Source organism: Syngnathus leptorhynchus, chromosome 16, assembly GCF_054491065.1.
Source record: "Syngnathus leptorhynchus isolate UIUO chromosome 16, UIUO_Slep, whole genome shotgun sequence".
NCBI lineage: Eukaryota > Metazoa > Chordata > Actinopteri > Syngnathiformes > Syngnathidae > Syngnathus > Syngnathus leptorhynchus.
This window is the reverse complement of record NC_141210.1, coordinates 7,654,806-7,677,774: the sequence shown is the minus strand read 5'-3', so window position 1 is coordinate 7,677,774 and position 22,969 is coordinate 7,654,806. Positions and strand designations below refer to the sequence as shown.

The 22,969-nt window shown below is 40.7% G+C and overlaps 1 protein-coding gene and 1 long non-coding RNA gene across 3 annotated transcripts; both read left to right on the top strand.

Annotated features, from left to right (window-relative positions):
* The first annotated feature begins 821 nt into the window (after positions 1-821).
* On the top strand, positions 822-12,002 carry LOC147044612 (uncharacterized). Of its 2 annotated transcripts, XR_015068520.1 has the most exons (4): positions 822-881; positions 4,130-4,228; positions 6,119-6,278; positions 9,281-12,002. It is a non-coding gene; the product is annotated as an uncharacterized LOC147044612 (long non-coding RNA). The 2 variants fall into 2 exon arrangements; XR_015068521.1 differs by lacking the exons at positions 822-881; positions 4,130-4,228 and adding an exon at positions 5,158-5,284.
* Positions 12,003-13,662: 1,660 nt separating this feature from the next.
* Positions 13,663-22,689, top strand: hook2 (hook microtubule-tethering protein 2). The gene is made up of 22 exons (XM_085934382.1): positions 13,663-13,900; positions 14,483-14,565; positions 14,714-14,786; positions 14,863-14,913; positions 15,065-15,197; positions 15,398-15,465; positions 15,676-15,741; positions 15,813-15,893; positions 16,824-16,990; positions 17,122-17,262; positions 17,774-17,975; positions 18,063-18,173; positions 18,269-18,356; positions 18,545-18,611; positions 18,785-18,922; positions 19,425-19,512; positions 20,232-20,266; positions 20,345-20,427; positions 20,535-20,638; positions 20,850-20,957; positions 21,064-21,135; positions 21,206-22,689. The coding sequence occupies exons 1-22, from the start codon at positions 13,856-13,858 to the stop codon at positions 21,332-21,334; spliced, it is 2,133 nt and encodes a 710-aa protein (XP_085790508.1). The 5' UTR covers positions 13,663-13,855; the 3' UTR covers positions 21,335-22,689.
* The last annotated feature ends 280 nt before the right edge of the window (positions 22,690-22,969 follow it).

Genomic DNA, 22,969 nt, shown 5'->3' with positions numbered 1-22,969 from the left:
CCATTTAGAAGATGGACGGATGGATAATCCCTTTGCAAAGTTTCAAGCACATACATTCAAAATCATCTCAAGGGCCACTCGAGAAATTCACGATTATAGAATAAATCCATGTGAATAATATCTGGCGTGTTCCTCAAACATTCAACATTTGGCCAGTAATGTTTGTATAAAAATATGTTTATGTGGGAGGTCAAGGTATGTTCCTCAAAAAAAAATGCCAAAGCAAAATAACATTCAACAAATAGCCAGCAGTGTTTGTATACGGCACTGGTGGGAAAGTGTACACAGAACTTAATATGCTGCAGAACAGGTTACCATCAACATAGTAGGCTTTATTTTCAAGCATGTGCGCTTAGCATAAAAACTAGCTTTTCGTGCTGGGGCAAGTCAGACTTACCGTGTTTTGATTTTAGCGGTCCGGGCACGTGTATTTTTTTTAATTTGTTAAGTCCGTTTCTACTCAAAGACTAATTCTAAAGGGATATCAAAAGAGCAGGAAGTCAATCAAGTCTGTTCGCTCCCACAACAGCGCAAACGCCCGTTGCTATGAAAATACCAAACAAAAACAAAAAAACTCAACACATACGCACAGTTATAATTACCATCATTACAATGATCATTTGAACTATCCGTTTGGGTGTGTGTAATTGTGGATAAAAGGAAATGAATGTGCATATGGTTTTATTTCTTTCAGTAGACGTTTAGACAGTAAAATAAGGCCACTCTACAAGGAAGCCTTATGGCCACTTGAAGGCCACTTTATTATCATTAGTGAGCTAAAATATCTATCTCCAACTCCCTGGCAATAGAGACAAACAGGAAGCAGCTGTTGCCAGGGGAACCAGCCTGCAGTACGACACTATGGCGTGCGCTTGAGTGAGGTAAGAAATGAGAGAAAAATGTGCGAGGAAGTGGATTGTTGTGTTGGTGGAATTTAATTAGAACGTGAGGGAACATCCAGCATAGGCTTGTAAGAAAAACATGTATTGTGTGTGTGTGTGTGTGTGTGTGTGTGTGTGTGTGTGTGTGTGTGTGTGTGTGTGTGTGTGTGTGTGTGTGTGTGTGTGTGTGCGTACACAATCATTTACGCAAGAACTGTGGCTGCGTGTGAGTCTGGGAATAGGTTGACTGACGCACAGAATGACAGATGAGCTTTGGAGTCCTGGCAACCCCTCCGAATCACCCTCCTCTTCTCTCCCGCTCTCTCGTCCTCCACCTCCTCACACACCCGACGCCTCTTTCTCATCTCTCATCCCTCTTTCTATGTTAGTAAATCCTGGAATTGTTGTTTATCTAAGAATGTAAGAAATGGAAGAAAACGTCATGGGCTTTAACTTAATGTGTGGAATCACATCACTCAGATTGGAATGTGAAAAATGCAATATATTTTTTTCTATCTATTCTTCACATCGGCTTATCAAATTACTCTTAGCGATTGAATGGTCTGGAAGATTAAAGACTTCTTCTCCCTCAGGTCCTGAACACAATACTGCTTCCAAGATAACAGTCGTATAGTGTCTGGATTTTTTTTTTTTTTCTTCTCGTTTTGGCAACTCGCCCATTCCTGCCATTGTTAATTTCCATTTTTCTGCCAAAAGGAAGGCGACGATGATCTGATATCCCTGGTCACTGCCCCACATTTTTCACAACACATTTCGAAAGAGTGCACCCTTAACTGAAATGTGAGGTGACTTGGGTCAAATTGAGTTGGATAGTGAAAAACCCAAAGTCATTTGTCTAGCTATTGCTAGCTATTTACATAGCTTGCTATACAAAACGGAAAAAGAAAAAGTTTTTGTTTTTTTTACAAAAATTTCTGAATTGAAAAGTGATTTGCAGTGATTCATTCATTCTTTTCTCCTGTTTACTAGCAAAAATTGTGAGGCACAAGCCCATACACCCAAAAGAAAAAAAAAAAATCATACGCACTTCTGTTTTCTTGTCTTCTCGGACCAGACTGCCCCACACAGCAAAGAAAAGACGGTCAGACAGTACCAGTGATCCAGACACACACAGGAAATTACCTCCAAATAACATTATTATGTACTATTATGATGAAAACCCATTGATGCAGATTCAATTGGTAATTAAATAACAAAAATAAAATGCATGCTCACCATTCTGTTCACTGCTAGCTGTCAAGACTTACACACTGAGTCAATTCAAAATAAGGGAAGTGAAAATTTGATTCTTTTTTTTAACTGCCACAATCTTTTTACACACAGATTCTTATGTAAATATGTCACCCAATAAATCAGAAAAAATATGAATATAGGTTAAAAAAAAGTATTCATGAAGCATGTCAGATTTGCAATTAAAAAGACATGGTCATAGCTTATTGCCACTTACAAAGGATAAGACTTATTGACAATTCAGTATCTCACAATCTGGGACAAGCTGTGTCTTGCCCGGCTATTAATGGACACAGTCACACGTACTTCCCTGTGCCACGTGAACATCTGCGCCCAAAATAAAATGGCTTTTACATTGAAATGTCATCCCACATATTATACTTTTTTTTTTTTAACTCCCTCCATTTTATGCTCCTTTCAGCACCTGTCATCTAAGGGTGGTTTTACTCAGCTGATGTAATAGTGCCGCAGTATTATGATGAATCTTTCAAATTCAGGGAATTTCAACACCATTTTCCAAAGTGGAGTCATCAAATTTACATCGTACGTCAATGACCGATTGCTGTTGCCCAAGTGTGTCACGAACCACAGCGGAAGCTGTGACCTCTGCCGTCTTTAAAAAAAAAAACATAAGCACTCCATACAACTAATACTAGCAGTCATGACTTTCTTTTAAACGTTTACAATTTACATAAGTGATGATAAATCCTATCCATTTTTAACACGCCACCGCACACTACATTTCACACCTCTTACACACACACCACAGTTATTAGCAAGAAGTGTTCATTACAAACTTTTTCCTGGATTATTCCTCGGACTAGGTCTAATTATAAAGCCAAAGGAAGTGAGAGATATCTATTTTGAACGCCAATGTCTTGATCAGGAGATGTCCACCCATGACAAGAGGTGAGCGTGACGGATACAGTGTGAAACAACATACGTAAAACATTTAGCAGCTACATGCCGGGTGTTTTGAACACTTGAAGCAATATTTATTTGCACACAAATGGTGCAGCAACACATGTAGAAAGGTAATACAAAACATTTATTTATTTATTTATTTATTTATTTATATTATTTGTCTGATACTGCCCATTAGAATGGTCAATTTGAAATGTTAAAAATCAGTATTTATGTACCCGATTTTACTAGCTTGCTGATTACATGGAAGAGACGAAGAGAAATATCCTTAAAGCGTCTAACCAAATAGTCTCCTCTGTGTATACGCCCACATCGGCATCCAACATTAATCAAAGTACAGTAGCACTATTGCTGGGAGCTTTTGTGAGTTCTCATTATGGGTAGTGTTTATAGATAGCTGGCATATCGTACTTCTTATTTAAAAGCGAGCATTAAATATCTACGGGAGGTCTTTTGATTGCACATATAAACTTATTTGTTGTGTATTTCATCTTTGTTTTGTCCCCACTTTCTGTACTTTGTTGCAAATGCCAGCCTGGCTGTCCTTTTCATCTTCCTAATGAGTGGTTTGCACTTTCTCGTGAAGCATTTGTATTTGTATTTTTATGACCTTTTCTTCTGTCCTCTAGAAGTTGTTGATGATGTCGCTAACAGTCATATTCGACTTAGGGCCTTCCTTTGTGCTGTTTTCCATCATCTGCTTATTTCTATTATACCAAAGTGATTTTTTTCTTCTTGGAGACTTTCAAAAAGGTTGCGTTGGCAATGGAATGATGTTTGTGCAGTGGCTCTTATTGATTTTCCATCTTTTCTCAGTTTCACAATTACTTGGACATTGGTTGTCACGTCAGTTACAATGATCAAATAATGCAGTCTTTACAGTCGAACGTGATAAAAAGCACACCCCAAAAAAATCCCTGGCATCATCTGTTACCATTTAGCTCAAGAAGATAAAACTGTCAAAGAGGATTAAAAGGCTGACTTGTTAGTCAGATGAGGTGAACCACCTTTTTTTTTTTTTTTATCTATGTGTGTTCCTTAACCCAGTCTGTCCTCCTCATGTTGACCCGTAGGACCACACAGGTGTAAGACCCCCGGGGTGATACGATCAGACCTCCACAGACGTTGCATGGGAAGGGAGGCACTAAATGTCAGGACAAAAAGAGCAAGGGGTGAGTAAGAGGGTGCATTTCATGTGCATGATGAGCTGACATTCAGCCGTGTGGAAGATGCTCCCTTTTAGAGCAAGTGAGCAAATCTTTGCATTGATTTAGCATGTGTGTGTGTGTGTGTGTGTGTGTGTGTGTTGACGTTCATGGTCCTTTGACAGATGGACATCAAATCTGGTACCTAGTGGACAAACATCAGGGGTCTTAGTCACTGAACATCATGGCCCTGAACTCCGCTAAAACATTCATATCAATATGCTGTTCTGTGGATTAGGTTTCGGGATTGCGCAACAATAAGGGATCGTAATAATGAAACTTTCGACACCTGCTTTCTGATGCTCAGATACTAAATGCAAAGCCAGAAAATCAATCAGACCAAGCCTAACCCGGCGCACCTGACATTTTGGTAGTAGAACATCTAAAGGCGGGCCTAAGTTGTGGTGCAGGTTGTGTAATGCGATTTTGCTGGAGTTGTCGATGGAGGTTCAGGCTGACAGATATTTAATTTATAAATATGAAAGCAGCACACATTAAACCCTCTGAATTATTGTAGAACTATTTTCATTTTAAATATATTTTATTATTTTGTATTTTAATATATTTTGAATATATTTGGAATATTCTTAAAAGCACCTAATTGGGTATGTATATATATATTGAAAAAAAAATACTTCAACCTTTATCCTTTCCTTGCAAAATTTTCCAAGCTCAGTAGTGTTAAGGATTTTCACACACTGTTTATGGATATTACATTCCTTATGACACATTCTCCCATTTTGTTTCCTCTGTGAATCAGCCATCTTCTAACTGCTTCCAAATCGGCATCTCTTCCTCTCTTGTAACCCTGGTGTAACTCAGTTCCGAAGTTGCACATTTTCAGTTGGAAAGGTTTCAAAGTGGAAGTGGAAACGCGCAAACTTCAGCCAGTGAGTCAGCTAACAAGGTGCACCTTTGAAGGAAACCGCAAGCCCAGGCGAGCACATGGAGTGGATTTGTTTTTTCATAAATCACAGCAGCGGCACTGTTTGGTATCTTTGACTTAATGATTGAACCGGAAAGGTATTTGGTGGTCATATCAGTTTCTACTAATGAATCATAGAGAAAGTAAGAACTTACAATTTGACCATTCTAACCGTGTGTCTGTTTTTATTTGAACGTACAGGGAAAGATAAACACAGACAAATTGAACAACTCCGTCTGTCTGTAACACTTCCACTCTCCTCCCGTGTAGCCAGCGCTCGATGACATGTCGATGGCAAGCCAACTACAACTGTTTTGATTAGTCACGCCTTAGTCACCGGTAGCGGCCGCATGGCAGCTTAATGTGCACAAGAGACGTCTTTAAGTCGGAGGCCCTTCAATCACGTGAGGTCACGGCGGTCAAACGGAGGCGAGAAGCCCCAGACCCTTTTGTCGTACGTTGTTGTTTACAGCTGATGACATCACTCTTTGAGGAGTCTGTTATTAGGCTTTGAGCCTAGAGCTAAATGGTTCCTAACGAGAGGGTGTTATTGTGTGGTGCGCCGGGGTCCGCGGGGGAAAGTCCCTCAGCCACAAAATGATCCTGGTGACCACTTAGCGGTACAAAGGTCTTTACGGACCACTGAGCAGTCACACAGAAGCGATGATTTAAAAATAGGAGAAAAAAGTAGAGAGTTTTTTTTTTTTTTTTCCCATTATGGCCTGCCTGTAAAAGAGCTCTATATCAACTGCAATTATTTATATGCTTTTGTCCACAGGTAATTGTACAAAAAGAAAAAAAGTTGATGACTCATTTCTTTCATCAAAGTGAACCTGAATATTTGCACCTGTAGATAGAAAAATGCAATAGTCAGAAACCAGACATGTTTATTTTTTAAATGCTGTCTAACTCTTGACTTGTTATCTCCTCAGGTTTCAAAGTGAAAGATCTCTGCAAGTGAACAAAGGCAGCTGAGGATGTTGACAGCTGGGACTCCGGCTGCGTTGCTCAAGAACGATCCATGTGACACCGCTGTCGAGACTCAAGAGGTCCCATTCAAGCCACCATGGGCCCGACCCGTCTACCGTGAAGGTATTCAAGTTGTGCAGCGCGATGCAAAAAGGGGTGGGGGGTCAGAAGAAAAGAAAAAGTGATGAGTCACCAAACTTCCCAAAAAGCCCTCCCCCTTCCTCATTTACGGGAAACAGAATGCAGTTTTTTTTTTTCTCTCTCTCTCTCTCTCTCTCGTGCTCTCTTTCCAGTCTGAGACGTTCATCTTCTTGACAAGATGTTAGGGTCACAGCCAGGGTTAATGTGTGTCGGTGAGCACGTTTCATCTTTCCCTCCAACTAGATTTAACGTATGGGAAGGAGGGAAGTTTGTTAGCGCTGTGTAGGGGAGGTGGCAAATAGTAAGCAAAACAGTTAACAGTGGGGAAACAGTTAAGCCTTTGTTCTGAATCATAACCAGAACAAGAAATAATTCATAGAAATTGGGCTTGGATTAACCAAGTGTTAAATTGATTTAAAAAAAAAGTAGTTGTGGTTTGCAGTTGTTTTACCTTAGTATTAGAAGCTTCTACAAAACAAAACTATCTTTGCTATGACATCACTCCCACGTATCCAAGAAATTTAGGAGTTGTCATGCTGACACATTTATCTGACAACCAGGTGCAATTCTTTGGGGAATGTGAAATCTGGTTTAAAAAAAAAAAGAAAGATCTTTTTGGTGTGTGGGAATTCTGCAACCCTTGAGTAAATTACATTTACATGGCAACACAGAGGAGCTCAAATCTGATTGGATGAAAATTCAATCAATCCAAACAACTGGTAAGTGAAGGCAATCAATTCTTGCCGTTTTATTTTGCAAAATATAAAGTCAAGGAGAAGGCTTTTTTTTTTTTCTTGTGCCAGCTAACATCGCTTCTTTCACTGAAGCGAAAATAAAATAAATACAATGTAATCTCTGTCTTGACCACATCTGTGTGACTCGCATCGAGTTCAGCTGAGGGTCAGCTCAAATAAAATCACTTCATCCATGTTGTAAATTTTTGCCCTGTTGAACTTTTCATGTTCCTCACATCTGAAAATATCATCATTGAAGACAGTAAAATCCAGGAGTACAGCCAAGATATTCCCCAGGAGAAAGGTGAGAGCTTTAAGAAGAATCTAGAGTGACCCAACAAGACGAGTTTGAAAGTGCATGTAATCCTACATGACAGCTCCCTTTCAAACATCCATAATGGTCCTTTATTCACTCTCTTGTAATTATCTCTCAAACCGCCGATGCTATCGTGACTCGTGCTCTCTTTGTGCACCACCGATAAACGTGTTCATCTTGACTTCAAAGGTCTTTGACACGAACTTCCAGTCGCAATCTGCCGCTCCATCAAAGTAGTAACGGCGAGCGAGCTCAAGTTATTGATGACGTACGATATCGTGGCAGCCGGCAGGACATTATTTCACCTGAAAGGTGGAGAAGATATGTCACGGTAGATGATTGTCTGAACGTGTCAGTCTCACTTTGGACACCACGTGCGGTTTGTGCTGACATGCAACCATGTAATCCTTCTTGCTTTGTTTCCACTTACATTGTGCAAAGTCACAAGGGAGGTGAAGCCCAGCCAAGTATCATTGTGACACTAATTAGTGTGTCCAATTAGCCTATCTTCTAGCTTTTTGAAAGGAGCAGGAAATTCCCGGCAACAACTCATCATAATAGAAATTACCAAACCGATACCAAATGTTGTGTAGTCGCCGCTACCGGTACCAAGTACCGATACCACTGGTACTTTTAATGCATATAATTACCCAACACATTTTTACTATAATATATATATATATATATATATATATATACCTAGTATGTCCACATTGCCTTTGCATGCCCAAGCCGCATGACTGTGATGTGAATAAAGGGGGACAAAGACTAAGCCCCGCCTCCCCGCTGTCTCCCCTCTTTCCATGGCAGCCCAGCACATCAGCGCAATTACACTCAGCGCCCATACAGACGTTTTGATTGCAGTGGACAGGTTCAGTAAACAGTAGCCCGAGTACTGCTGAGTCAGGTGGAGTGTCACTTTGACTGAAGGCCTCACTCGGGTCACACTTGTTGACAAGGTTTTCTCTGGCCTTCAATCTAAGGGTTAGGCGAGGACTTCAATTAAGGGCCGGGCCAGCTGCAGAAAACAGAACAAGGGACTGAAGATTGTTTGGGTGTGTTTGGCAAGAGTGTGTAGACCAAAGGATAGGGGAAGTTGTGCAAGCCCGAAGGTGTGGTTGCCTGACGTTTTTTTTTTTTTATATGTTGACAACTCCTTTGAATCTGATCCCACACCCAGCAAACGGTCAAGAAGGGTGGCTTTTGTAATCTCTGCATGTAGTCTTGAATATTTCATTTGAGTTTATCATGGGTGTCCAAAGTCAGGCTCTGGAGCCAATTTCTACCTGCTGAATATAATCTAATAATTGAATTAATTTTATTGGTCTCAAACATGTAAATAATACATCAATAATAATGATAATAATAAAAAAATAAATCATAATAATTCAATTTAAGATGTCAACCACTGTTTGTTTAAAGAAGCTGCCAGCGTCAGCCAGCAGGCACCGGCATGACGAGAAGGCTGAGTCCTGTTCTGCGTGGAACAACTCAGTAAAAGAAAGAATCTGGTGAAGGGTGTGTGAAGTGTGTCTAAAAAAGCAAATAGGGTGGAGGAACTCAGGTTGAAGAGTGGCGCTATTGTTATACCAAAATTGATGGTGCGTTTGAGGTGTGTTTATGTCTTCTCCAACATGTGCTCGGAGCAATGTGCACAAACAGTGTGTCTCCAAGCTGTTATTATTCCTGTTTGGTTGGTAATTATTGTTTTTACAACCACCGCGCCATAACCGGCTGCTTTTTAGTTGTACAAACGTTTTACTAAATGAAGTCAACGTGGTCATTTCAATTGAAAAGAAAAGTTATTGACTGATCACACTGTGTGCAGCAGTCACAATAATTGATCATCTTACTATGAGACCATGTCATCTGCTCTGCCAATCCACCGTGACATCCCCTCCTAATGCTTCATGCTTCCATTTATCTATTTTTAGATGTAGCGCACACCATGCAAGTGTCACCAAAGATCAATGAACCAGCTTCGCTGTCTTTCGGGTTCTCCGGATCCTGATCGGCATTGGATCGCCTTTCCCCGATAGCTCGCCGGTTGCAATTGCAAACACGGGTGAGTCTCACGTTGCACGGAGGAGCAAATGCACCTAATACTCTCAAGGTGATTGGCCCTAATCACATGGCTTGGTGGAGGGACTGTCCCTGAGAAGAGCCACTTGTTACCAAGCCACTGTGACTCATTCATGCTGGCCATGTGCAGCCTATTTGTGTATGTGAGAGAGGGAAAGGCTTGGAAACAGAAACCAAGATGCAGAACAGATTCATCAACTGCTCAATTAAAAATCTTATCCAATTTTAACTTGAGTTAAATCTCATTGTTATTCCTCAAACTTTGTCTTACTAACATGAGTTTGACACCTGCTGAGTCGTAGTAAAATGTAGATTAGTCATACTTTCAATGTACTCCAAGGACTTTCTAATGCGGCCTCCTTCGCAGAATAATGATAGAATATGCTTCCAGTTAAAGGAAGTAAGCATGTTTCATTCAAATACTACAATAGGAGCAAGTCAGGTTGTGAATGACATAAGTGACAAGCAGAGGCCTGCACGCTTCAGCTGCAATTTTATTTCTTTTTGCTGCTCGACTCATCGTGGTACTTTTTTTTTTTTTTTACATAGACAGAATGCAAATGTGTGTGTGCAATCTATCAGGGATCGGTACAAGTTATTAATTATGATGTTAGTCAACTTATGCTCAGTAATTAAATATATTTTTTTATAATAATCATTTTGGTATTATTAAATTCGTGTGGTGTCTTTTTTAAATGCCACAATATCTTGTAACATTCATCTTAAAAAAAATAAATCAATATTTTAATGTGTTGTAACATGCAATTAATTTTCCCCCAGTATTTTTTACATTATTTTGTATATTTAAATTATTTCTTTTAAATGTTAAAAATGGTGATACCACAACAACCAAACTTTGTTACATTACTTTTAATAAAATAAAATAAAAAGTGTCCATGTCCAGGCCATAAAGAAAGAATAAAATATTTCACTTTAGTTATGTAATTTGATGTTGTCTTTTTATTGTTGTGTGTGGCTTCACCATAAAGGCCGTACAAACTCTCTGTTGTCAGAGTACACTTTACTACTGTTGGTAGAAACTGTCACTAGGCACAATGTGGGCAGACAAACAAACAAACACAAATAACAGTTCAATAGTTGAACTGGAAATGAACAAATGAGTTGATTGAATAGAATAGACAGACAACACTTTGTCCTGACAGGCTGTTACAAGACGAACGCTGCGTGCCAACTTCCTGAGGTGAGAGTATTATTAACTAACTACCTGGACAGACATCGTGTGCTTGTAAACGTGCGGTTTCGAGCGAGGGACGGGCCCAGCTGATAAGGAAGGTCGATATATAAATCTGTCCGTCCTGACAGCATGTACCTGTGCGTGAGCTCATGTCTGGAAATGTGCTTTGTCATTAGACAGTCTGTGTGATTTTCCGTCCATCTCTGCTCTGTGGTTCTGTTGTTTTCCTCTCCTTGTAGTACCTGAGAAAGCTGCAGGGGAAATAAAGCACTGCCAGCATTTCAACACATTCCAGTTCCAAATGTCTGGGCAGAGCCACACATCCTTGGCATTCTTTCATTTAAAGGTGCAGTGTTTCTTTTGTTCGCACATTATTTTCTCACGTGTTGTGCACTCATTTTCTTATTATTTTTTAATTATAAGAGCGTTTAATACAATTATTGCTTTATTTGGAATCCAAAATTGAACATTTTGCTGAAATTTTGTTTCACCACGTTGATGCTTTATTTATCAATTTGATTTCTTTCTTTTTTTTTTACAATTTTGCCAATCTTTAGTTGTTGTTTTTTTTAAATCTAAACTTTAATTGATTTTTTTTTACATTAAAATCAGCGATAATTTTTTCATGGTTTTTCAATGTTAATTTTTTGTTCATTATGTTTCATAAGACTAAGAAAAAATCATATCTTACGGGCATACAAGAAGAGGAAGTGAAAGAGAATTTTACCAAAGAACAAAGTGATGCAACATAAAATGTGAAATACTTACTTATTTGTTAAACCGTTCAAAATATATATTGAATCCAGTTTTTATGTTCCATTCTTTATACAAAACAGGAACCATCCCTTGTTTTTCCAAACAGTAAGCCGCAAGCCTAAAAAAGTAAATCATTACTCAATCTTAGCTTCTGACCCCCCCGGAGAGATGCTAGTGCGTCATAGCGGGCTTGGAAAAGAGGAGAAGTAAAGCCTTTTGACTTTCAGGAAGGAAACACATCTGGGGAATAAGGAAAGAGAGAACGGGTGAAAAGAGGAATTAACGTGGAGGAAGAGGGGCGATCCAAAAATAGTCAGCCTCCGCCGGAGCTTTGCCTTGCCAGAGCCCCCACCACACCTCCTGCCACTCCACTCTTAGTCAGCCTGACCTCTTCTCTGGGGGCTGACTAACTTCTCTTCTGAAGACTCCCCAGTCAAAAACCTCATTTCCTCCCAGGCATCTACTCCATTGATTTTGGTGTCATGCCAAGACAGGCTGAGCAGCACTGTATTTGTTCACAGATAAGATTCAAGATCGTAAGGCGAGTTGCTCTAGGTGAGAGGCGAGCTGCACCCTTGACTTCAATCACAAGACAGATATACGATAGATTATCATTCACACCCACGGACAATTAAAAGTTTGCAGATTTGAACCCTGTAGCTCAAAACTGCTAATAAAGGTCATCTGATACCATCTAACCTTTCGCCCACCGTGCTGCCCTACTTGTCATAATGTGAAATGTCAGCCTCAGCAGTCCTAACTCAAATCATCTACCATCACCTCATGCTCACCTCGAGCAAGAGTAGCAGGTTATTAGCAGACTCCAGTTCATGGACTTGTCACATTTCCTGGGTCCACCTGTCAAGTTTTGAGTCATTTTTTTCCCTTAAGGTCGAGCTTATATGTAGCAGTAAATATAGAAGTGACCTCATACTGATAGTGTTTTTAACTAGAAAATGAAGAATATCTGTTTTTATGAAGTAAAAGGCCATTAGAGCCAATCATTTTGACCACATCCAGAAAAATATAAATGTCCAGTCGTTAGGTTCAGAAACAATTGAGGGAAACGGGAAGTAGATTAAGACAAACCTGGTAAAGACTTGATGATTAAAAAAAAATAAGAAGAAAAACTCATACAGAAAGAGGATGAGGTCGTAGTTCAGGGTTGTCTGGACAAAGCGGAAATAATGGGAATCGTTTCATCGTGATTAATCATTGTTTGGTGACAAATAAGGAAGCAATCATGAGGCCAGAATGAGATATTTACAATTCCAAGAAAGTGGGAGTGTGTGACTGCATGTTAGTTAGTGCTCAGAGAGAGACACGAGCCTCTGACAGGAACCTGGTGACATTTGTCTGTATAATGACAACTTACATGTCTTTTTCAAGATTACTTTCATATTATTTTTTTTAGAAGAGGACAAACACACCAATTATGGAAAATATTCACTGGTTATGTTTCCCATTTCAAATTGTTGGAAATAAAACGCAATTCCTAATAATTTGGGGGGGGAAAACTTCACATTTGTGGTTTATTAAAGCTTATATTTATCGTTCGAGGGATTTACCAAAACTGGGTTTTCATATTAGATTCGAAACAGTCACGTGTGCAGCAAGCTTTATTATAAGGCCATTGGTCAACTAGAGCCATCCAGTGGTGCTTTTGGGAACTTGTAAGGTACGCTCCCATTTAACACGAGTTTTATTGTGATTGCTTAATTCTGAACGGCCAGCCCCATTATGGGTGTGCACACTTGCGCAAATACTTCATCCGTCATTCCATCTCCACACCACCTCTTAAAAATATATTTTTTAATTGAGCTCTACATGTTATAGGCGACGTTAATAATTGTAAAAGATTTGAAATTATTTATCTTGGCCACAAAACCTAATACTCAAACAGGAGTGTGTAGTTTTTAACTTATGTAAATGTCTTGAGTTAGACACTTTTATGAAAAGTGCTTTATAAATAAACGTTGATTGACTGATTCATTCATTCATTGGTTTAATTTTGTATTAACTGTAAGTACTGGACTCAAATACTTACTTTAATATTTAGAATACTAGAATGTAAAATAAAATAATTCAAATGACGGAATTGATCAATATTTTTCAGACACATATACAATAATAACACATTCGTATTGGTTATTTATTAAAAATCAATAGTACAATATGCGATATTATCTGTATTGTTGTTCTTGTCATATTTAGCCCATTTATTTCAGACAAGCTGACCCGAAACATAATCCGTTTCCATAGAAACGCTCTAAATACGGAAGCTCGCTAGCCCGGCTAGAGGCGAGACATACGCGCAGACAGCAGGCAGGAGCACACGAAGGCCATGGCAACCTGATTGACGTGGAACGTGTCCGGAGTCCGAAAGTAACAAAGTTGGAAACAACTGTTTTCCGCTCACAAGATAAAGTCTAAGCTTTTGCGGGTAACAAAACGGGGCACACACACAAAAAAAACAATGAGCCTGGACAAAGCCGAGCTGTGTGATTCACTTCTAACATGGGTAAGTTTGACTTTAGCCGCATAGCATTGCTAACAGTTATCAGGTGACAGACCAGTAGTGGCAAATTAAACTTTGTAGTCAGTAGAACGTTTGAGAAATAATACTGTCCGTAATCGCCGAAATTGGAGACGATAAATTCGTCGTCGTGTCGTCAGGTGTGAAAGTTGAGCGTTCGTAAGCTAGCGACGCTAACCTGCACGGCTAACTCGCTCTGAACAACCTGTTTGCTTTATGCGTTATCTTTACATTACTCAACTCCAGTATCAGCAAAAAAACACACAAAAGGAGCCAAGTAGTGATTCGCGGGTTTAGTAGTTGCCTTTCAGTCAAAATGCACCTGTCTGCTTGTCCCACACCAAAATTCGAGTCAACTAAACGAACACACCAATTAATTTCTAACAATGATGTCTACGTTATCAATTCACCCTTTATGTACACAAATTCAATTGAAAGAAGGTTTACAGCGCAAGTAATGCATTTAAATAAGCGTATTCTCCAATAGTTTGCTGGTTGACCAAATTTTATTTACATTTGTGTCATAACTTTGAAAGTAATGTTAGGTTTTTGTGGTACTTTTCTCAGTTGCAGACATTTCAGGTGCCATCATGCAACAGCAAGCAAGACCTAACAAGTGGAGTGGCCATCGCACATGTCCTAAATATAATGTAAGAATATTTGCAACCTAAATTAGATATGTTTACGTGATTCACATGAAATGGCATTCCTCATTGAATGAACATTATGCTGTACATACTTGCATTATGTAAAAGACCAGAAATGTGATGTCACTTGTTTCCTACCTGTCATCAACAGAGACCCCGCTTGGTTTAATGAAACCTGGCTGGGTAGGATCAAAGAGGAGAGCGAGGACAACTGGCGCCTCAAGGCAAGAAGAAATTCTTTTGAACAGGTTTAGAATTGTTCAAATGACTGTATTAACAGTGTTTGTTTTTCTCCTGAAGGTCAGCAATTTGAAAAAGATTCTCAAGAGCATGCTGGAATATTACCATGACGTAAGGAATATTTTTATTTGGTCATAAATACATTATTGATGCAAAAGTGTTGAGATGAAGCTGCTCTATAGTTATGCTGGAATAAAAAGGGCCTAGCACACTATTGTTGTATTATTATTGTCTTCTGATACATTCTGATTTCCAACACCAGATATTGGGACACCAAGTGTTGGAAGAGCATTTACCTGACGTGAATCTCATTGGTGAGATGGGTGACGTCACTGAGCTGGGCAAGCTCGTGCAGCTCGTCTTGGGATGTGCCGTCAGCTGTGAAAAGAAACAAGGTAAATGTGATATTTTACGGGGCTTTCAAAAAGAAACTAAAGTGGTGGGCACAGTATTAGCTAGTGTTTGCTAGAGCAAGCTAAGATGCTTCCTCTCTATAGCAAAAGAAGCTGTGCTAGTTTTCTTTCCAAGAGTATTTCTCACCAATCTGTTTTTTTTGGCCTCACCTTACCCAAGCTCTCGCTTTTCTTAAACCCAGAGCAAATCCAGCAGATCATGACACTTGAGGAATCTGTCCAGCATGTCGTCATGACAGCCATTCAGGAGGTAAGTCAGCTGCTTGTGAGCTTCGTGCTAGTTATCATCTTTGAATTCCCAATCCGCTTGTATTCAGAGCCAGAACTAAATGGCTGAAAGCATTCTGTTAATTCACAATTTTCACATTTTCTCATCCATTTAAATTCGGACAAAACCCAATTGTATAAAAACTGAGGCAATAATTGACACATTTTTTTGACTTAAGCTTTTTGTGTGTAGCTTTTATCAAGAGAGCCTTCATCTGAACCAGGAAGCCCTGAGACCTATGGAGACTTTGACTACCAGGTGGAACTCTAAACTCTTTCTCTCCCATCTATGAATGATCAATTTACCGCTTGACTATTTTGTGTCTGCAGTCCAGGAAGTATTATTTTCTAAGTGAAGAGGCGGGTGAAAAAGAGGACCTTCGTCAACGGTGTCAAGACCTAGAACATCAGGTAAGTTTATGCTAGCAAACATCAAGAACCGGTTTGCTGCGCGGTGTTTTTCAATGTGCTGGCGCTTGTTGGTGTATTTTGGCCCTTATTGATTAGAGTGCCTGAGTGTGTTTTCTTTTGATTTGATGTTATGTAACCTTGGCTTGGAGAAAATGCTGATTGTATAGAGTTTTTTTTCTTTTCTTTTTTAACCCCCAAAGTTACATTAAGTGTTGCATAACCTCAAACTAAAACTGACACATTGCCTTTGGATGGAGCTGCGGCCAGCTCAAATTTCCACGGCTTTCAGCCCACCTGTTTTGTTTACTTACGTAGCCCACGCTTTAGGGATTAGTCACTTGTTGTTTCGAAATTGATTTGCTGTCTGTGGTCCTGTGCTAAAGCATGCAATCTGTCCTTAAAGTGCAGTGTAGGTTCCAAGGATTCCAAAAGGTAAGTTTCTACACCCTCTTTTTGAATATTGCATTGCTCTCTTGTCTAACCCAACAACAACAACAAAACTCTACCTGCTTGGCCCAACTACAGTTTGTAAATATACTGTCCACTATATACTTTTTCCCTCAGTCAAACTATAATTTTTTTTTCCTGACTGACCTCAGAAGATTATGCACTCCTTGCACATTTCTTTGCAGCCATTCATTGAAGTTAACAACTTCACCATTGAGACAGTTTTATCGGCCTGGGAACATTTTAGACCAGCTGACTTAAGTCTTGAGGCGTAAGCATGTAAATTGAGAGCATAGCATGTGTGCACACAAAAAGTGGCAAGTTTATTTTCAGTGACTCTGTCATGTGCTTGTGCAGTTGCGGTCTTTTCTCCACAAGAATGCCCCCGTCTTCTATCTTGGTTCTCAATAACATTCAGTCCCTTTCCGATGCATATTACCCATTGCACGCCTTTTCCATGTTTGTCTCCGTTTTCCTCGGCAGCTGTCGGTGGCTCTGGAGGAGAAGCTATCGCTCCAAACGGAGATTCGTTCCTTGAAGGAGAAGCTGAACCGCTGCGACTCGCTGGATGTCTCCGGCACCGCCATCACCGGCAAGAAACTGCTTCTACTGCAGAGTCAAATGGAGCAGCTCCAAGATGAGAACTACAGGTAAAAAGTTGGAGCAAGATACTCTTGAAGATGGTCACGGTGGCATTAATTGGCTTTGAATATGTCTTTGAATACTCTGAACATCATCATAGTCGAATTTAAAAGGCTGCTTATGTCACTTTGCACATCAGACTGGAGAACAGTCGAGATGACCTGCGTCTGCATGCGGACATGCTGGAGCGCGAATTGGCCAACGTGCAGCAAAGGAACGAAGATTTGACCAGTCTTGCGCAAGAAGCACAAGGCCTCAAAGATGAGATGGATATTCTCAGGTAAGACCGTTTAGTTCCTCCCCCTTTATTTATTTATTTATTTATTTATTTATTTTTTAAATAAACAAGTTGTCTTAGCATTTGATAGCTTGAAAATTCCATTTGCAGAGACTCGACATCATTTGCATAATAATTTAGAACGATTACAGTCACGAGTTTTTTTTTTTTTTAATGATAGCCGTTGAACTTTTTAATCAACAAGTCCTTTTGACGTCTGAAATGACGCATCGCAGCACAATGAAATGTGGGAACCCATGCAAATGCTTAAAGCTCCATTCTCATCTTCCACTCACAGAAACAACTCCCACACTGCCCACACACAGACGTCCATTCACCTCCTCACTCTGACATCTGTGTTGATAAAAGACATTTCGTGCATTGATGCCGCTTTGCGTCAGAGCTTTTCCAAAGTCAAGCAGAGTGAGGAGCCAATCGCGAGCCTTCTCACCTCGGCGAAGTACATATCCTAAGGGATGTCTTGTCCTTACCCGCTGCCCCTCCTGCCCCTCAGGCACTCCTCCGACCGGGTGAACCAGCTGGAAACTTTGGTGGAAACTTACAAGAAAAAGCTGGAAGATCTGGGTGACCTCCGCAGACAGGTGCGCCTCCTGGAGGAGCGCAACACCGTGTACATGCAGCGCACCTGCGAGCTGGAGGAGGAGCTCCGCAGGGCTAACGTCTTCCGTTCTCAGATGGACACGTACAAGACACAGGCAAGCTGCGGAGCCATCGTTTTTCCGGGTTGACATCAAAGTGCTATTAAACACATTTCGGCTTGTGCCCTCCCCTCTGACTTGCAGGCTCACGAGCTTCTCACCAAGCACCAGACCGAGTCCATGAAAGCTGAGAAGTGGCAATTTGAGTACAAGAACCTTTATGATAAATACGAGGCACTCCAGAAAGAGAAAGGAGTGAGTTGTTGACACAAAAAGTTGTTTTACATCATGAATAGAAAGATTCTCTGTTGCCCGAACTCAAGCAATGTTTTTTTTTTTTGTTTTTTTAGCGTCTGATGACGGAGAGAGACACTCTCCGGGAAACAAATGACGAGCTGAGGTGTGCACAAGTGCAACAGAAGTGTCTCAGTGATGCAGGTAAGCTAACATTGATGCCATTGAATGACAAAGAAGACAGAAACGGTTTACCAGAACGAGCAACCTGTGAGATTAGGGCTCAGCAAATTTGCATCCAGTGTCGGCGTTTGGAGAGTCGCCGGCTGTTTAAATGAGCATGAGTGGTTTTATTTCGTAAAAGCGCAATCTGAAAACTAATCTCTCCACAGGAGGCTTGTGCGACAACGAGGCCGCAGTTGGAAACCTTGCTGCTGAGATCATGCCCACTGAACTTGCGTATGTTTGGTTTTTTTTTGCTCTCGTGACAAATTCTTGGCCGCATATGGACACAAATATCCTCTAAAAGAAGTCAAACACTTCTTATCAGGGTTTTTTTTTTTTTTTTTTTTTTTTTTAATTATAAATAACCACTAATAAAAACCTCTTGTTTGCCATCACGTCGATTGCAGGGAGACCATGGTGCGCTTACAGAGTGAAAACAAGATGCTGTGTGTCCAAGAGGAAACCTACAGACAGAAATTAGCGGAGGTACAGACTGATCTTGAGGAGGCGCAGCGCAGCAAGAACGCTCTCGAAACCCAAAACCGGTAGGTGACAGCCCCGCCGTCGACAAAATCAACTTCTGCCCGCTCCGTGGCGCCATATTGTGCGTTCTTTGACATTAAGATGGCTGTTTGGCGGATGGTAGGAGTGAGATCTGCCTAAATGTCAAATCACCCTCTGCACTTGTGCGCTCAGCTGAGCTGTGTGGGCCGGACTGGAGGACAGACAGCAGAAAGCCAGATTGTCTCTTGCCTGTGTGTGTTGATATGCCTGCGGCCATGTGGACATGTGGGTGGGCTGAGTGTGTGTGTGCGTGCGTGTGCAGCCAGGCAACACCAGGCCCAGGGTGTGGGAAGCATCTTCACTAACAGGAGGAGAGGAGTGCAGTGAGCATGCTCAGTAGAGCGCGGCGCCGCCGCACGGCCCGGCAGCACACGGATGCACAAGGATCAGCACTTCTCTTCCTCCCACCCGTTTAACTTTTGTGTTTCATCCGTCCTTCTCGAGCGGCTCTTCAACAATCCCGCCGTTGTTCTGTCCCTTCAGGCTGCAACAGCAGCAGATCTCCGAGCTGCGTTCTCAGATTGAGGAGCTCCAGAAAGCGCTTCAAGCGCAGGACAGCAAGACGGAGGATGTGAGTGCTTGTTTCAATTCACTCACTTGATATCTGCACTCGAAAATATCTCGACTATGAACCATATTTGGCAGCAGAAGTGGGTGGACAAATCTCAATATTGACCTTGTCGTGATAAATTACACTCTGCAGGAATAAAAGGCAAAGGTTGCCCCCACTTTAGGGGCTCAGCCTTGACCCACATCGTGAAAATCTGCAAATAGCTGCACAAAGCACTACATTGAGTTCCGGAAGTAACGTCAATACGCACAAAATGATTTGACATCACACATAGACAAAGCAATAACACCGACATAAACCGTTTGAAATTGTTGAAATCCACTTTTGGCATTTGTTAGAGAATACAGGCAAATTGCAATATTTCATTGTGTGCGTTCTACGTGTGAGACAAATAATAAGTGGTGCAGTATTTGTTTTTCTTTGACGTGTGTTGAAATGAATGCCCTGTTTGCTGTGTTTGCTGATTCACTGGTTAACACCTGACCCCCCTCCCCTCTTCTGTCTGTCTGTCTGTCTTGTCCCTACCCGTCTGCCCCACTGAACAACCGTGCCAAAATCAGGCTATCGTAAGTACGGCCCACCCTCTGTCCAAATGGCCTGTGATTCAACAGCTTGACTTTAACAACTTTGACTTGACTCTGTGTTTGTGTGTGCGCGCCCCTTTAACAATAACGGAAGTTTTAGAGTTTCATGTCGTTTCCTGGTTTTCTTTTTTATAGTCCTCCTTGTTGAAGAAGAAGCTGGAGGAACATTTGTAAGTTGTCCCGTTTGACTCCAATCATGTTTTGATTCTGTTGTTCATACAAAAGGCTGATTCCACTTTTGATTCCAGAGAGAAGCTCCATGAAGCTCACACTGATCTCCAAAAGAAAAGAGAAGTCATCGATGACCTGGAGCCCAAAGTGGACAGCAGCAGTTGAGTCTTTTCCGCAAATGTTTTCCATCCTTGCACCGTTTCACTTGCAGATGGCTTTGTCGACGTGGCCTTCTTTTGCTTTTATTTTTATTCTCTTGTCTCCCAGTGGCAAAGAAGATCGACGAACTCCAGGAGATCCTGCGGAAGAAGGATGAGGACATGAAACAGATGGAGGAGCGATACAAGCGCTACGTGGACAAGGCGAGAACGGTCCGTACTTTACGGTCGAAGCTTGATTGACAAACAACCCGGATTGATGAAAAAAATGTCTACACTGAATGTGAAAATTGCTAGTCATTGCTTCGTTCTGGGGCTGTAACAGGCTCATTGAATTTCTATTGATTTCAAGAGAAAACATGACTTCCGTTTATGAACAGTTTGACCTCTCAAGATCTTTATAATTGTGCTCCATTGTGTTTAGGTGGTCAAGACCTTGGATCCAAAGCAACAGCCAGCGACTGTGACTCCTGATATTAAGGCCTTGAAGAACCAGCTGACAGAAAAAGATCGAAAAATTCATCACTTGGAGGTATATTCCTCATATGCTAGTAACCTCCCGTAACTGTCAGCATTGCACTGTACAAATCAAGTTTGGATGTCTTCACTAACGTGCCACGATGTGTCCCCGTGCCCAGCGTGATTATGAGAAAAGCCGATCCAGACATGACCAGGAGGAGAAACTCATAATTAGCGCTTGGTACAACATGGTGAGAAGTCCTCTCAAGTATTCTCTGTGCTTTTTAACGGCATTCATAGACAGGTTTCGCTTCTTCTCAGGGAATGGCCTTGCATCAGAGAATGGCGGGCGAGAGGCTGAGCTCATCCGGCCAGACTATGTCCTTCCTGGCTCAGCAGAGGATGGCCACCAACGCAAGGAGAGGCCTCACACGGCCACAGCCGAGATAAGACTTGAACCGAAAGGACTGCACTCCTCGTTGCCTTTTGCTGCTTTACTGCACACACACACACCCCTCCCCTGGTGGTGGAACATGGTACCGTCATAATTTCCAGAGGAGCGACCCATCCGATGCTCTTTCCTCATGGGACCTCGGTGCGTGAGAAGAAAAAAGAAAAAAAAAAAACTGTCTCACCTTTTAAGGTGACTTTTAGTTTAGATTTTGGGGGGTTTTAACAACAGTATGGTGTCTTTTTTTTTTTTTTTTTTTTTTTTTTATAGACTTTTTCAAATGTATTTTAAGGCACTCTTAACAGAGTTAGTCATGTCAGCGGTCAGGATTTCTATTGTGCTCCCCGCTGAATATCACACGGAACTGAGGAACAGTAGAAATGTGGCCTTGGACCATCCATCCGTTGTAGTTAGACGCTAACCTACACTGGGATACCTCCATTTATACACTGTATATCCACATGAGTTTTTCTCAATTTTTTTTTTTTATTTGAATGAGCTTAAACTCTGCCAGAGAATATTATCTTAATCTTGTTTTCACTTGAATAATATTCTCCTTAGAACTCTCACATGACCAACCCAAAAAGCACTTTCCCTGAGCTGTGGGTTTGTGGAATGCCTCCAAAAAGACACCATATCCTTTGTGTAGTTAAAAATGAAATATGGGGTGAATACAGTGTATTAACATTTGAGTCCTTCCCATTGTTGTATTTTTCTGTATCTATTAGTTGATTGCATGTTTTCATTTATAAGCTTTATTCGAATGTTATTATTCTCATGAGTTTAATTCAGCCTGTGACATTTTTTTTTTTTCCATTGAAGCAGGGTAATGGTTGTTGGTCAAATAAATGCACTCACCACTTTAGAATCTGCACAAATGTGAATGTAGGCAATTGAAGGCCTCCTTAAGCATCACAAATACACTAGGATCCACATGATGCAACACTAAAGACCTGTTTTTGTTTTTCTAACTACTGAATACACAGGAATGCTAATTTGGAGTATGGCTGTTCACAAGAAACCAGAGTGCACAATTGTCACTGTTTATGTTCTACATTGGAGCATGAACATACAATACATCCATCCCCATGTCAAAGATGCTGATTAATGTCTTGTCTTTCATCCCTGGAAACATATGCTGTAGTCTTTACTGACCTAGTTTTGTATGCACATTTTCTGTGGTTCTTGATGAAGTTTTGTTTGGTGTTTGATGCCCAATTGCTGGGATGACTGTTTAAACTGGTCAAATATGATAGCATATGGTGCTTTTCACAGGGATCAGGCAAGTTGAACATCTGTTGGTCTTTGTCCTTTCTACCTTTGCACTACAAATAAATGGGAGTTTAAAATAAAAGGTGCTAATTTGTCATTTGTACGTGTTCAATTACGTGAACCTAATCGTCAATTTGTATCCATGTTAATAAAATGTCAGTATTAAATATATCTCTATAGTAGCTAATACAGTGATAGAATTGATTTAAAAATCACAGTACTTTAATGGTCATGTTTTAGGATTTTCTCCACTTTATTGGCTACATGAGAATGGCAAACCATTACAAAGCAACTTCGTATCAGAAAATATGGTCATACATTGTCGTACTATACAGTCTTTAAAAAAAAAAAATCAATAAAAA